The sequence below is a fragment of the Rhopilema esculentum genome, chromosome 20, assembly GCF_057945365.1.
Source record: "Rhopilema esculentum isolate cy_ngs chromosome 20, ASM5794536v1, whole genome shotgun sequence".
Taxonomy (NCBI): domain Eukaryota; kingdom Metazoa; phylum Cnidaria; class Scyphozoa; order Rhizostomeae; family Rhizostomatidae; genus Rhopilema; species Rhopilema esculentum.
The window spans coordinates 14,041,185-14,058,113 of NC_142834.1; the positions used below are offsets into that span (position 1 = coordinate 14,041,185).

General features: G+C 34.8%; 1 protein-coding gene across 6 annotated transcripts in view; it reads right to left on the minus strand.

Annotated features, from left to right (window-relative positions):
* Window positions 1–16,206, minus strand: part of LOC135687548 (superkiller complex protein 3) — a 48,857-nt gene extending 32,651 nt beyond the window's left edge. For all 6 annotated transcript variants that reach the window (XM_089114379.1, XM_089114380.1, XM_089114383.1 and 3 more), the window contains exons 1-18: window positions 16,051–16,206; window positions 15,456–15,599; window positions 13,552–13,643; window positions 12,878–12,950; window positions 12,337–12,435; window positions 11,925–11,963; window positions 10,361–10,465; window positions 9,681–9,816; window positions 6,782–6,928; window positions 5,780–5,881; window positions 4,681–4,744; window positions 3,935–4,001; window positions 3,554–3,640; window positions 3,109–3,165; window positions 2,765–2,811; window positions 2,182–2,308; window positions 1,298–1,377; window positions 364–463 (exon numbers count right to left, since the gene is read on the minus strand). In XM_089114379.1, coding sequence (XP_088970505.1) covers window positions 364–463; window positions 1,298–1,377; window positions 2,182–2,308; window positions 2,765–2,811; window positions 3,109–3,165; window positions 3,554–3,640; window positions 3,935–4,001; window positions 4,681–4,744; window positions 5,780–5,881; window positions 6,782–6,928; window positions 9,681–9,816; window positions 10,361–10,465; window positions 11,925–11,963; window positions 12,337–12,435; window positions 12,878–12,950; window positions 13,552–13,643; window positions 15,456–15,599; window positions 16,051–16,161 — 1,677 coding nt within the window. In that variant the 5' untranslated portion in view covers window positions 16,162–16,206. The remainder of the gene's footprint in view (window positions 1–363; window positions 464–1,297; window positions 1,378–2,181; window positions 2,309–2,764; window positions 2,812–3,108; window positions 3,166–3,553; window positions 3,641–3,934; window positions 4,002–4,680; window positions 4,745–5,779; window positions 5,882–6,781; window positions 6,929–9,680; window positions 9,817–10,360; window positions 10,466–11,924; window positions 11,964–12,336; window positions 12,436–12,877; window positions 12,951–13,551; window positions 13,644–15,455; window positions 15,600–16,050) is intronic.
* Window positions 16,207–16,929: the final 723 nt, after the last annotated feature.

A 16,929-nucleotide genomic window follows, 5' to 3' on the forward strand; every position in this document is an offset into this window, starting at 1 on the left:
AAGAAATTCCTACTAAAATATACAAGATCTTTTAATGATGTCTTCTTAATGTCAACAATCATTCTATAAGCCCCCCCCCCCTCGTATAAGCCCCCCTCTTGAATAAACCCCTGTATATATTAAAAGTATTAAAACCAAATATATTAAAAGTAAATAAGCCCCCAGGTGGCTAATCCAAGGATTTACGGTATTTACCTTTAAAATCACAAAGTTGACTTCAATCTTGAAAAACGAGACTCTTGGTGATTTAATTAAAATAGAAAGTAGAGAGACAAAATATGTTACTAGGAAATAAAAAGGGGTTTACAAGGAAATTAAAAGGGTCCAAAGGTGTAATATATACCTAGCCTTTTAAGGACTCACCTCATCGCCGAGATCCATAGACAAGTCACCAAGCGCCATGGCAGCGTCCTCGTTCAGCTCATTCAGGGACACTGCTTTTTGGAAACATTTTTGGGCTTTTCTGTATAACGAAAAGTAACAGTTTGAAACAAGCAAACAATCTTTATCAATTTGAAGCAAAAAATGCTTCACATACAATGAGTATTTAAATACAAGCATATTCAATGAAAAGATATATGGGGTGAAGGTGACAGAGACTCAATTGAAACATTTCCCCTGACATTTCTGTTGATTATATAAACATTCCGTTGAATGTGACTTCTTGCTTGCTTTTTTTGCAGAATATTATCCTGATTTGCTCTCTTTATTAAAAGATCATTAATGCATAATTTTATGGGAACGAAAAAGAATGGCAAACAATTAATGACATATTGTCTTGAAAGGTGGCTAAATAGGGCGAGGCCTTGTGACAGGGCCCTTGTCACAAAGAGAGCAGGGTTTTGTCACAAAGATAGCAGGGTTTTGGCACAACGAGAGCAAGACTTCGGCACAATGGTAGGGTACTTCGAGCATTCCACAGCCAGTAACTTGTTCGTTGCTGTAGTTGATCATAACGCCCTAATAGTTAACCACTGTAGATAAGAGACCACAGCAAGCATCAGAATCGCCACTGTGACTTACCAAGAATTTTAGAAATGATCAACGCAAAGAATTGGAATTATGGCAAATAATATGCAAATATATAGAAATAATAAATTAAGAAACACATAGTTAAAACATATACGTATCACGCTATTATTGTTACACTGAGTGCTCAAGCAAAGCAAAAAGCCTTCGCTTATTGCAGTCTATTATCCGAGTATTCAAGACGGTTTAATTCATTGACCATAGAATGTATGGATGGAACACCTTCTGGGACTAGGTAAATTACCAAAAATTTTGGCCTGTACAATACCTTGAGTCTGCAACAAAATCTCTGTAATATTCACCGAGCGCAAAGAAAATATCCGAATTGAAAGGGTCCAGCTTAGCAGCCTGGAAAAGAAGGAAAATCGTATTCAAATTTCACAACAACTTAATTCTGCCAGGACCTATGTAATACCTCGGTAACTCACATCTTAGTTATTGATACAGAATTGACACTCTTGCATACGTCAAGCAATTTACCTCATCAGCGGAAGAATTTCATTTATTTTTCCTATCTTTTGAAGTACAAGGCTAACATTTAAAAGTAGGTGTCTATAAGTTTACTGAAGTTTTTGCAGTCTTATTAAAGTGAGTGTGAAAGTGGTGGCAAAGGAATAAGTAGCGGACTTTCACCGGTTGCCAGGTTCTAATGAAATCCCTGCATAGGTGAAAACCTTAAGGGTCTCTAAGTTATTCTAATCAAGCTATGTAAGAGCTCGGGGGTACCATTATTTACTGAGCCCGGGGGTACCATTATTTACTGAGCCCGGGGGTACCATTATTCACTGCCTCTAAAGAGTCTGGACCCTACACCGAAAAATTAGACACTAATCTGAGGACGTATAACAGGAGTATTTCTCATGATATACTGAGACACGTATAAAATTAAGTTTGCTAATGATGGATCGATGGCCTAAAACAGTATCGCAAAGAAGAGTTGAGAAGGAGTGTTATTATCGAAAATAACAGAAAGCTCAATCGAATGCAATGCATAGGGAAGGAACAAATTATATCTTAAAATGTTGTTATTAAGAATGTGAATTTAACTTTAAATCACTGTGTTATGTACAACGAAAAATAAGGTGCTGCTCAGAATTATAATACTTGATAAAGATTGTACGCTACTTCACGCTTGAAAAACGGAAGCATTACCTTTAAGAAGGAGCCGTGAGCTTTCCTCCAATATTCATCGCCTTTCTCACGCAGTTGCCAGTAAACTTTTCCAAGTAAATAAAAATATTCGGAAATATCTCCCTGCAGTTCCATTGCTTCTTGTAGCCTATAGAAAAAATATACTCGTATTAAAGATGGTTGTATGGCCTGTTTCAGTGATCGCAGAAGAAAAAGGGGGGACTAAGGACTTAGCCCCCAAATAATTTCTAAAATGCTCTGCAGTTCTAATACAAAAAATTGCCTGGTTTTGGCATGTTTAGCCCCCCATCCCTCGAAAACATCAGTGAACGGTTTAAAGTAAATTTTGAGAATTATTGGGGGAGGGGGGTTAAAACCCCGATTACCCCCTCCCACATCTTCAGTTCCTGGTGTTTTTTGAAGTCATTTATTAATTTTTTTGAAAGACTGTGATGCAGGAATAGTATTTTGTTTCAAAATTCACAAAGTTTTAAATATGTAATGGGAGAAAAACGAAAATAATTCATCGATCGCTAATCGATGTCATCTCAAAACCTGATGAGAATTTAATAGAAATTGTTATAACGAAAGAACCCTCATTCACCTCAATTCTGCATCATAATACTTTTCTTCGTTCATACTTATCAATGCCTATAAGAGAATAGAAATAGATTGAAAAACATCTACATATTCTCCAAAAAAGCCTTCGACAAACGACCTTCAATTGTCTTATTTCTGCAAATTTAATCAAAGTCTATTCTAAATTTATAAACCAATTTTTAAACAAATGGTCATAAACTTATGCAGCGTTGCAAAAAATGAATCTATTATTCAATAGTTTGAATACTTTTGATTCGAGAAAGGAGCAAAAAATTATCTAGTAGAAATTCATGTTAATATAATGATATATAATGTATATTGGGCAAGTTTGAATTTGTATCAAACAACCTTGATTGCCAGTGTTCCAGAGGCATTTTGTTGGAGTTCTGTAAGATGTTCGCAAACCTAGGGAAAAAAGGCTTTATAGAAACCAAAGGGAATTTTCAAATGCCATCTTTGATCATTAGGATCGGCTTAAAAACTCGAATTTCAAGGCGAAGTTAATTGAAAGAATTAATGGAATATATATAATGGAAGTATTTATGTACGCAAGTTGGTAATATCATGCCTATTTGAAAAATTTTGAAAAATATTTGAAATTTTTTAGGTCTCATGGGGTTTTGATGTTTTGGCAAGGGAATAAGACAGCATTCATTTACAAAAACACAAGTTCCCAAACAATCCCCATGAGCAAAAATCTTAGAAATCAAAACAAAGGAGTTGTCCTCTAGATAATTATAATAAACTTAAACACTTCAAAATAATACAAGGTTTTGTGAGTATGCTTCCTAACCTCGGCAGCTCTTTTGTTTTCTTTGAGGTATGCATAAGACGCTCCGAGCAAGTACAAACCATTTGAAGTCTTGCTCTTTTGTGTTATCTGATTAAAAAACAGTAAATATCTTAAAAAAAGGAAAATTTCATAGATATACCGAATTCTCATACCTGAAACTCCTGTCTCGTTATAATTTTATATGTTAGATTTAGCACGATTATAATTAAAAAAGATTTTACCAAAAAGAAAAAACAATATGTATTGATCATCCTAACAAGTGAGGAAAATAAGAGTTTCAAACAGCAAGTAAGCGTAATCAAGCATTTGGGAAGTTGATAAGAGCCAAAATGCGACTGATAAACAAAATTGTAAACAAGAATAAGTAAAGTAATGCCAGACCTCGATGAGAATATCCTTTGCTTCTTCATACTTTCTCATTTTCATGAAACACTCGGCTTTACATTTACTGCAAAAAACGATTAAAGATCTTATCAACTACCTCCATAATGATAGGGTTCTGAATAAAACCTGCACCAATAAGAGTATAGGGATAACTTCGAAATTTCCTTTGCTACTTCATTTAGCACAGAGAAAATAGGGACTTAAATTCTTGACACGAAGCGAAGGCTAACTTGTTGAAACAAGTGTGAAAACTTTTGACATGCTTTTACAAGTTATAACACTCTCTCCATAGCAATCTCTGTACATCGATGGAATTATAAAACGTTTTTCAATTACCCCAAACATAATCATTATCTAACAGACCTTTAGTTTAGATTGAATTCAGGTGACAAACCCTTTAGCTCATTGAAAAATGATGGAAACACCCATTTTCAAAAATTCAGTTTTAAAATTTAAGATAAAAGAGATAATAAGATAAATAAAGTAAAAACTTGCCGTTATTTGATTACTACTGACTACTCAAATTATAATATTTACCGAATTGAAGCAACATTTGCCTATGGATAAAAAAATATTGCGGGGGGGGGGGGGGTGGTGCATCCCCTATACCCCCGGTAAATCAGCCCCTGACAATTCTGAGCTACACACTTAAGTGTGGTTCATATATGACTGTATGTTGGAAATGCTTTCGAAAAGCATAGCAACAATAACATTCACGGAAAAACAAGCCAGATTCTTAATACCTAAGCTCTTGTTTATAGATTTCTTTCCCAGATTCTGTCAAACATCGAACAATATTTTTCATCCCTGTCAAAGAGAATGGAGAAATACCCTAATTCATGTACAATTCACTCTGTAGTTATAATTAAACCTGAGGAGACTTAATAAACATGTAATACATGAATAAATTTGAGAGACAAGGCATCTATATAATGGGCGGCCTGTCAATAGTGCTGGATGCAGTATAGGCAAAGCAGTGGTGGATACTTATTGGGGGGGGGGGGCAAAAGCCCATTGCTTTAGAACAAAAGACCATTGTCTTCCAATATATTGGGGACGACCGCCCTCTCCTTGCCCCCTCCTTGCCCCCTTCGTGTCCTCCTCCTTGCCCCCTTCTTGTCCCCCTCCTTGCCCCCCTCCTCAACCCTCCTTTCCCCCCCTAGGTGTCCGCAATTGAAGCAAAGCTGTACACGGTCACTTGATGATATAATTAAGCCTAAAACTCGGAGAGGCAACTTAGAACCATTTCTACACACCGAAAGCGTAATTCGATATCTATATAGAAATCAAACCAAATCTAGAAACACGATAGAGCCTAAAGATTGCCAGGGCTCATACGCATTCAAATCGATTGTATCTACCAGTTCCAAAGCATCAACTTTTTCTAAACAACTTCAAATAATATTCTCAAAAATGTTCAGAAAGTAACTAGCAAAACAATTTGCGTCTGGAGGGCGCAAGTTTGAAAAAAGTAATGACCGATATCCGAGATTCAACCATCAAAACAAATGCCATTTGATAAAATTGTCAGGTACATAGAGCCACAGATTTTGGACTGCATACGTCATGAGCTAAAGTCGATTGAAAATCAAAATCATTTAAAAAAATCAATAACTGAATGGAATTCATCCAAAATGCATCTGCAATGCATATTTATTCAAACTGTCAAAAAAGGGATTTAATATTTCAATTTTGTCACTTTTTTTAAACAATTATTGCTATTCTAGTTTAAAACATGCTACTTAATCATGCTACTTGTATAAATTTCTGCTACATGCAACTTTGATAAACTTAAATTTACAACTTCAGGGAAAATACATTCGTTTAAAACATACGACTTACCATTCTTTATGTAAGCCAACGAGTCTTTGGTTTCGTATAAATATAGATGAATTTTCGCCATCAGAAGCCAATAGAGAGCAACAAAGTCTTTGCTTGCAATACCTAGATGAAATAACCGATAATTAACGTGAACAAGAATTTGCGTACAACACCTAGGTGACATAAAGTAAACAAGATTTATTTCAACTGTAATTTTAATATTTAGAGTAATATATAGTTGTGTATCTTAACATAATATCATAATTATGATGACGATAAAATATCAAATATTAATGAAGGTATAATAATGCATATATATATATATAGACTAATGCATCATTAAAAAAAAGGCTGGATACTAATTTCTGATATCAGATATCAACCGACTACAATAAACTGATTTCAAACATATTTGCTTTCTAGATTTGGGCCAAACAAATTATATGTCTTGGCAAATATACAAACGCAACTTGCTCCAGGTATTATAAAATGCTAATTTCAACAATTTTTTTGTGGTACAGAATTTGAAAATGGCTTTGAAAAAAGCAAACATTTCACAACAAAATAACTTAAAGCTTTTTCGTCTGACACTCCGTTTTGTTTGACAACTCGGTTTTGGAGTCGATCTACATACAAACGAAAAAGCCGCCATTGTGTAAACAGTAGGAGTTCGTTTTCTCTCTGGGACTCCAGTGGTAATTTTTATTCAGGCACGTGGCACTTATTGGATAACTATACCGGTCTTGTGCTTGGGTTTTTCTGATTGGCCTATTTTGATCCACAACTGGGTATATATCTTTCATCGGGTTCTTTCGGACCCTGATTCTGACGTTTTATGCTCTGAGGAGTGTCAGACGAAAAAGCTTCTAGTATGTTGTAAAATGTTTGCTTTTTTCAAAGCCATTTTCAAAATGCTAATTATAAAAACAGCTTAAGAAATCTATACTGGAGACAACTGATGCGTATTTCACAGTTTGATACAACAAGTGGAATTGATGCTAACTGATAAAAGATCGTATTCACCTTGGACTGGCTTTAGAATTTTCAGCGCAGAAAGCCATTGCTGTGTTTGGACCTCAATGAGAGCCATGCCAACAATACCAACAAAATTAGCAGCATCGATTTCATGAAATTCTTTGATGAGCTTCGCAGTTTCGTCAGAATGGTCTTCTGAAAATGTTAATTAAAAATATTCGTAAAAAGATTTTTAAGACTTAATAAAAAATGAAAGCAACTCAGAATATGATAAGAAAATAACATAAGAGAACTGAAACACTTAACGATATGAAAAAGAAAGATAAAAACGGGAATTTCTGCAAAGCTTTCACGAGAATTTCTATAACAATTAAGATATATTGTCATAAACAAGAGGTGAAAATAAACAAAACATTAATATTTTGTTTCAAAAGGATCGTTTTTATTTGTCTTGCAAGTCGATATTTTTAAAGAACTATAGTTATTGAAGCAACTAAATCTGACATATCTATTTAAATTGTATTTTGGCTCTGCATTGACCTGTATTCAGTGACAAAAAATAGGAAATTATTTATAATCTTTGTTATGGTGTCCCGCCGTAATTTGAATCTCATTTTTTTGAAAAAGAACTGCAATTGCAATCAAATTTGTAAATATTGTAGTCTCACTTCTACATTTTGCAAAATATTTAAAGCTTCACTTGTATTTTGGATTCGATTTTCTAAGACTTCAATTTCAAGTATTTATATTGTAAATATCAAACAAGCAGGACCCTAATGATAACTGTTTATGTATACAGTTTTACCCTGTAAAAATAATCATAATTATAGTTTTTATAAAAAAGAAATCTAAATGATTTTACTCTACAAATGTTGCTATTTTTTTTATTTTAGCATTTTTTGGCTTATCTTAAACATACCAGGAGATTGTTCAAAGCGGATTCTTATCTTAAACATACCAGGAGATTGTTCCAAGTGGATTCTTATCTTAAACATACCAGGAGATTGTTCCAAGTGGATTCTTATCTTAAACATACCAGAAGATTGTTCCAAGCGAATTCTTATCTTAAACATACCAGTAGATTGTTCAAAGCGGATTCTTATCTTAAACATACCAGGAGATTGTTCCAAGCGGATTCTTATCTTAAACATACTAAGAGATTGTTCTAAGCGGATTCTTATCTTAAAAAAACCAGGAGATTGTTCAAAGCAGATTCTTATCTTAAACATACCAGGAGATTGTTCCAAGTGGATTCTTATCTTAAACATACCAGGAGATTGTTCCAAGCGAATTCTTATCTTAAACATACCAGGAGATTGTTCAAAGCAGATTCTTATCTTAAACATACCAGGAGATTGTTCCAAGTGGATTCTTATCTTAAACATACCAGGAGATTGTTCCAAGCGAATTCTTATCTTAAACATACCAGGAGATTGTTCAAAGCAGATTCTTATCTTAAACATACCAGGAGATTGTTCCAAGTGGAATCTTATCTTAAACATACCAGAAGATTGTTCCAAGCGGATTCTTATCTTAAACATACCAGGAGATTGTTCAAAGCAGATTCTTATCTTAAACATACCAGGAGATTGTTCCAAGTGGATTCTTATCTTAAACATACCAGGAGATTGTTCCAAGCGAATTCTTATCTTAAACATACCAGGAGATTGTTCAAAGCAGATTCTTATCTTAAATATACCAGGAGATTGTTCCAAGTGGAATCTTATCTTAAACATACCAAGAGATTGTTCAAAGCAGATTCTTATCTTAAACATACCAGGAGATTGTTCCAAGCGGATTCTTATCTTAAACATACCAAGAGATTGTTCCAAGCGGATTCTCATCTTAGACATACCAAGAGATTGTTCCAAGCGGATTCTTATCTTAAACATACCAGGAGATTGTTCAAAGCAGATTCTTATCTTAAACATACCAGGAGATTGTTCCAAGCGGATTCTTATCTTAAACATACTAAGAGATTGTTCCAAGCGGATTCTTATCTTAAACATACCAAGAGATTGTTCCAAGCGGATTCTTATCTTAAACATACCAGGAGATTGTTCAAAGCAGATTCTTATCTTAAACATATCAGGAGATTGTTCAAAGCAGATTCTTATCTTAAACATACCAAGAGATTGTTCCAAGCGGATTCTTATCTTAAACATACCAGGAGATTGTTCCAAGTGGATTCTTATCTTAAACATACCAGGAGATTGTTCCAAGCGGATTCTTATCTTAAACATACCAGGAGATTGTTCCAAGTGGATTCTTATCTTAAACATACCAAGAGATTGTTAAAAGCAGATTCTTATCTTAAACATACCAGGAGATTGTTCCAAGTGGAATCTTATCTTAAACATACCAGAAGATTGTTCAAAGCAGATTCTTATCTTAAACATACCAGGAGATTGTTCCAAGTGGATTCTTATCTTAAACATACCAGGAGATTGTTCAAAGCAGATTCTTATCTTAAACATACCAAGAGATTGTTCTAAGCGGATTCTTATCTTAAACATACCAGGAGATTGTTCCAAGTGGATTCTTATCTTAAACATACCAAGAGATTGTTCCAAGCGGATTCTTATCTTAAACATACCAGGAGATTGTTCCAAGTGGATTCTTATCTTAAACATACCAGGAGAATGTTCCAAGCGGATTCTTATCTTAAACATACCAAGAGATTGTTCCAAGCGGATTCTTATCTTAAACATACCAGGGGATTGTTCCAAGCGGATTCTTATCTTAAACATACCAGGAGATTGTTCCAAGTGGATTCTTATCTTAAACATACCAAGAGATTGTTCAAAGCAGATTCTTATCTTAAACATACCAGGAGATTGTTCCAAGCGGATTCTTATCTTAAACATACCAGGAGATTGTTCCAAGTGGATTCTTATCTTAAACATACCAAGAGATTGTTAAAAGCAGATTCTTATCTTAAACATACCAGGAGATTGTTCCAAGCGAATTCTAATCACCAATTCCAGAGCATATTTGTTGGTCGGGAAATCGTGAAGCAATGCAGTTCCTTTTTCAAGTATTCTGTTTACAACAAACATCGATTTTTCTTTATCTCCAATTTCCTATAAAACAAAAACACAATTGTGGACACTGTTCAGAGAATAAAACAATGGATACTGACCAAAATATGGAAGTAAATTTATATCCAGGATTGAACCGAAATTTACGTGAAAGGAAGAATGGAGTTTGATTGGTTCCCTGTTTTTGACCAATCAGCGGTCACTAACCTCCCACCTAATTGGAGCGTCCAAGAGAGAAAAGTAACTCTTTCTGCCAACGCAAGTCGGGGTCCTTTATTTTGATGTACACAGATTCCAAGAGATCATAAAATCACGAGATGACTTTGCTTGCCCAATGAATTTACAATTGTTGTTACTCAGTAGCGTAGCCAGGGGGGTGGGGTAAGATTGGGGGGCAAGATTAGGGGGCAAGATTTGGGGGCAAAGACGAGTTGAGCTAGGGAAAAATGCGGGTCCACACCTTTTGGAAAGCCAGAAAACGCCCTTTTCACAGAGTTTGGTTTCCATGGGGGGAGGGGGGAGGCGGGCTGCCCTCATTACTTACTCTATTGCTGTTAAATTTGAGGCCAAAAAACTTTAACAATACCCGCAAGCACTGTTTCAGCTTCTTTAAATGTCCTTCTTGTATCTCTTCAATATCCAGCCCAAGTACTCTGCTGTATTCCAATGCAGACTGGAATGTGTTCTCAATCTGAAGACAAAATCTATCATTAGGATGTGGATGTGGAAATCTTAAGAAGAGATTGGCAAATCATAGGATCATGTTGAAAATATTTTACACAAGATAAAGGCAAGGAGTTTGATGCTATCTACAATAACCACCGCTGCTTTTATATCTTCTTGGTTAAGTTTACTGTTCGCACAAACTATGAGAATATCAAAGATAGGCCTTGTTTACCCTACACAAACAAGCCCTGGCTACTTTTCGAACAGGAGTGAAGACAAAAAATGTTTTTGCAGGAGTAAAGTAGTGATTTTTGCCGACAAAACTGGCGTGTCTCACTATTTAAGGGTGTGGTCAAAAGACAAAGACACTTATATGCTGCTTTTATGGGTTTCTGTTTCAAAGTTCATACTTAAGTGCCATACATTGAAAATTCGGCTCTACTACAGAAATGTTAATACGTTACAAGTGTTGCGAAAATTGAGTACAAAAATATAGGGTAAGTACAAAAATTGTTTCTTTTGACTGTGCCATAATGTGCCGATGGACTAAGTGTTGGGGGTACTGCATCCAACTTTGGGGACGCCCCTGTTTTCGAAAATGCAGTCTGAATGCGAAACTAAGGCAAACACAAGTTTGTTTCATTGATTAGCAAGCGTACACGTGTTTAAAACAGCACCAAGCAAGCATATGTGTTATAAATAACCCAGTTTCGTCCCAGATCAGCGCTTGAACTACAAAACCTAATCAGCCCAGGTCAAACTGACGATAGACGTTGCCTTTCCACTCTCTGTTCATCTCCTTCGCAGAAGTCCACTGGAAGGAAACAAATACTCCTCTCTCAAGCTAAAAATATATTTGGAGCAAGTCTAAACTGACGAGGGCTGTCTCAATCTGGGGCGAATCCGGACTACTTTATATACGGTAGCATAATGCTACATCTGTTACTCGTCCTTCACAGTAGCGAACTCATTTTCCTCGCGAAAATGTGTAACAAATCATGTTTATCAGAATCGCGTTTGCTTGATCTGAAGCAAAATCTAAGTGGAGTTTTGGAAAACTTTTCTCATTTTGATGAAAAGTTTCATTACTCGAGGGTCTTTCAACAGATTATCAATTTTTTTTATTTTTTATATATATTCGGTATAAAAACTTACACAACAAATTACCTAAAACAGTACGCACGAACTACTAAACTATATTACAAGGACCGAACCCAGGAGGAGCAATATAACATGACTGCCCCCTGGGATATGACATGTATATAAATATAACTAATAATACTACATATACATAAACTAGATTATAATAATACATATATAGTAAAACACAACATATACATAAACGGTAAATACTACATAAGTAGGCATATGAAAAGAGAGACTTGGTGGCAAGGTAACAGTGACAGTAACGAGATTATCGATTAAAAATAAAGCAACAAAACCAATTGATCAGTTTTTTCAAATATCATTCCAAACAGTTTTACCTGTTCTTGCAACTCTAATGTAATGTCTTCTTTCTGCAGCTGTTAATGAAACAATTAAACAACGAAATTATCATGGCCTTAAAGAAGTTTGATAATTAAAGCGGAGCTGCAATCTGGGGACACCTCCTAATAACAGACAGCCAAACACAAGTGACTTTTTTAGCCAAATTTCTTTTCTCACTTCAATGCAATGTATGTGTCACCTCCTTATAGGCAACTAACATTCAAATAGTTTGCACTCTTCAAATAAATTTTGATCAATTGAATTGAAACTATAATCAAACATGGATGCCAAAAACTGAAACTGTGGCCCTGTTGAAGCTATGGATATGGATCGGATATGGGTTAAAGCTATGGATAAGTTCTAAACATTACTACAAATGATTAAAGAAAATATACAATAAAAACAAACCTTTAACATTAAATTGTTCAAGCCTCTCTGCCAGTGACCAAGTAATTCCATAGATGGTTCAGAACTAGCTCCTTCCAGATCTTTCAAATTTGACAAGGCCTAAAATTTCCCAGTTTTCTTACTGATAATTTCAAAATACAAAGATATTGTATACTCAAAGATAACAAAATAGCAAATTATTTGCTGGCAAAGAAATAAAAGATTATGTTCAATTCTGACTGATTTCTTTTCCAACTTTAAAACAGCAAGAACTATAACCTTATTTTTACTCTAAATAAATTAAACTTTTACTGTTGGCATTTTTACATAAATCTTTGCAGACAAGCTGTCAGATTGCCTTAAAACTTCAACTGAATACATGTTTTCAGTATTCTTTTATTTTTCATATCTATACTGGATATTGAGAAATATGCAAAAATTTCCATGGGCACCTCAAAATTAAATTTCATTGTAATTCAAGTTCATTCTGACCATAAATTTCAAAATTGTTTTTTTTGTAATTTCAAAATTTCAAAAGGCTGAACATGAAATATAAAAATACCTCTGATGTCATATCTAGCGACAGTTGCAATGGTATTACTTTTGCCAACAATTCCTTCCACCTGCTCATATCACTGTGATATAAATAAAATCAGAAATAAGTAAGCAGACTATATTTTAAAGTTTTTATGAAAAACTAACTGAAAAGTTTTAGCCAGCACGCTATTCTGAACATATCTTATCTTCATAAACATGTAGAAATACAATTCAATGAATGTATCCAAACTTCACATTTTCTTGCCTCAAACATAAAATATTATGTATTAAAATCATGCAAGAACATAAATTAACATAATGTAGAAAAATAAGAACAGGTTAGCTAAGGTTATTGTCTTTTAACATACACAACTGCCCACCAGGATATATTTGCTGTTTCACCTCTGAACAATGAAAACAATTTGTTTGCCTGTTTTATGAGTGAATCAATATAAAAGGAAAAAAGTTATCTATGGTCTCAGAATTGTGTTTCACTTGCTTCACTACAGGGTTGTGGAAGTAGGGGAAGGGGGCTGAGGGGGCTGAGGGGGCTTGGTCACCCCAAAAAACATCAAAAATGTATTTGAAACCATACAAAAATTGCCTTGCTCTTGATTTTTAGCAGGTTTTGCTTCCCAAAACTTTTTTATCCTTTCAATCTATAATAAGCTCTAACATTCTTGCTTCATTGTAACAAACCTTTTGCTTCCCTGAATCAACTTTGAGTAGGTCTTCACTAGATCTTCTTTCCATTCCTCTTTGTCTGCTGCTTCATACAAGTTACAAAGACCCTTGAAAAAATTTGTTTCTCTCAATAAAAATAATATGATTATAATACAGAACAAAGCTGAAAAAGATTTCAAAAATCTGCTATGATGAACAGAAAACCTCTTGAACTTTGTTATGAACAGAGAATTCGATTTGACTTAAACATTTTGAAATGAGAATGAGGTAAATTAATGCTGGTTTTGCTGCAGTCGTTCATCAATGACATAGGTTATCCATGCTAAACAGTACCTCATTATATCATTTAAAATTTTCATGATTTTTCAAACTGAATCAGGGACACCTTAGAAGATTTTGTAAACAAAAATTCAGTAAGGCTTTTCAGGTTGTCCTTTAAAACTGTTTATGGGTTGTGCATACAATCAAACATGTTTTTCATTGATTACCTTTAGACCAATGGCTTAAAGTTTTAGTCAAATTTACTATACAAAATCTATGTTTATCCCCCAGCCTCAACTGAGTACCTTCTCCAATAAACAATTCCAACCAGAAAGCCTCCTCATGAGATAGGAGTTAAGAAAAATTTAATGGCATGTTATGATGTTGTCTTCACATAATCTCAATAGATGTTAAGAAAAATTTAATGGCATGTTATGATGTTGTCTTAACATAATCTCAAACTTCTGGCTTAGTGTAATTATTGCAAAAGTTTGTTGCCATTCCAATCTATCATCACTCTGACAGTTTTATAGAACTGCCAACTTAATTTCCCCAGCTTGAAAGCATTCTATCACTCTCAAAATATATTGAAACAAGCCTCTCATTTTAACACTACAGTCCTAGAAGCAGTGAGTAGTTTTATACAACTAAAATCTTAGAAAGAGCAATTGAAACAAACCCTTAATAAAAGACATGCAAGGTCTGATATTTAACATCCCCTTTATTCATATTTGGGGTGTATACAGTTTGTATAGCAGATATATCAACATGGAGCTGGGGAGGGGATGGGAGATGAAAAATCTCAGCATGGTCAGTCCAAGACTGTATATCAAGTACCAAAATATCTAAATGTCAACTTTTCACTGGCCATTATATGCCAGGTGTGAAATATGTACAATTTTGGCTACACAAATCTCAATGCAACAGCACATTATCAGCAGTTACCTGTAAGCAAAGACAGTTGAGCCGCAATCAACAATGCTATAAACATGTATAACAAACAGTTTTGATATCAACGTATATGGGAAAATTATTAATTTAGTACAAAAGCAAAATCATAAAAAGACAGAACACTTCTATTTGCTAAAAATTAAGAACAATGTAAGACAAGCCTCAGAAAAGTTAGGAAAAACAAACAAATGAAGTTGATGAATGAGCCTGTTTATTGAATGGAGTAGATTTTATCAACCCTGCTTCTAGGACTGTCATCATGAATTAATTGACACTGTAGGGCAGGCTTGAGTGCAATCTATCTACATCCACATTGATACTGAGCAGGACCGAGTATCGGTATAATGCTCAGAGTGCAAGAAATAATGAAATAAAAGTTTAATGGATAAAACGTGCTAGAAGATGCCACTGATCAATGATTGGATTGATTGAACATTTACATGTCAAATGAGAAGCTGTAATTTTGTTTGTCGGCAAGACCAAATCAAAAAGGGACTGAAAATTAAAGGGGACATTGAGAGGGTATTATGGTAATGGATTGGTCAGTGGCATGCTTGTGCAAGTTTTGCAGCCTTGGTTATATGTTTCAACCTTCAAAATATCAAATTATTAGAACAATAAGATCCTAAAACATATCAAAGTTTAACTAGAAATAAAATTCAAAGGAAATGCCAGACTTTAAAAGCAGTATATAGTGTAATAAATACCTGCCAAGCAAGTAGCTGTTCCACATTCTGATCTATTGCTTTCTGGTACGCAGCTCTTGATTGCTCAAACTGCTCCATTTCCTTGGCACAGAGACCAATGAAAACCAAGGCATGGTAATTGCTTTTGTCAATTTTGAGCACATTCTGTTGAAGATAGAAAAGCAATTCAACAGAATGTGTTATGAAGAGGAAAATTATCTTCCTTATTTGACAAATTTCATCATTGAAATTAATACACCTTAAAAATTAAAGTAATAACACCTGTATCATATACTTGAATGACCCTAAAGCTTATCAAGTAAAGCTTCATGATCCAATGGCACCCAGACATAAACATTCATTCATTGAGGGTGCACCTAAATTTAAGTAAAAACAAGCTTTATTCGTTTTACATCTGGAAAAATTGATAGTTCTGGTGGATCTGGCATCTTAGGGTAATTTTTGCGCGCCTGCACGTGAGGTTCGGGCTGTTGGCGTACCCAAGACCGTGTCGAAAAAGGCCATACACGATACACACTGCACTTCATGCCTAAACGGCAGAGTTACAACTAAACTTCAAAGAAAGTCGAATACATTTTTCAATAAAGTACATTACCTTACAATGCTTGAGGGCCTCTTTATACTCTTTTTTCTTTATCTCTTCTTTTGCAGCCTTCAGTTCTGCTGTAATTTCTTTGCTCGCAGCTTTTCCCTGACTGTCCGCCATGACTGCATCCTTGTCGAATATTTTCTTGTTGCTTGAAAAGGAGGCTAATTCATCGAGAACGAGACATATGAGGTACTTCACGAATTTCCTGGGTCAAAGGTTGCTCGAGAAATTTCTGTCGTTTATGAAGCAAATTTTCCTCTTCCCAAATTACCTGCACGAATTCATTCATCGATGTCGGAAATTTGTGGTGATGACGAAGACAAATGTCCACTATCATTCTTTAGCTTTCTGCCTGACTTTTCTCACGATTTTGTTCCACACTCAAATTGAAATGCCTGACTGATGCGAAAGTCCTATGATTTTGTCCTATGAATATCACATTGACTGAAAAGGAAAATATTTTTGAAAAATTGTATCTGGGAAATTTTTATAGGATTTGAAGGGTGGTCATGGCAAAGCGTAGCATTAAGGGGGGGGGATGATTCTTTCATCACATGCTTACAGGATAGGCTGCTCCAGGATTTCGTGCGTTGAAGAAGTTTTCCCTGTGCAAACATTTTTATTATTATTATTATTACTTTGCCATTTTGAGATATATTCATATATACACTTCATTTTTTCAAGTTTTTCCGTTGATTTTGTGATTGCTTTAGTATTTGCTGTAACCAAGGCTAGTCAGCTGCAAACTACCTGTGTCATAGAGAGGTTTGCAATTGTAGTTTAATGAGATTGATAATAAAAAGTTTTTATTGTAACAGCCAGTGTCGTGATAGAAGGCCGAATGGATCATAAACTTTGTCGAGGGTCTCACAAGGGGTACTTGCC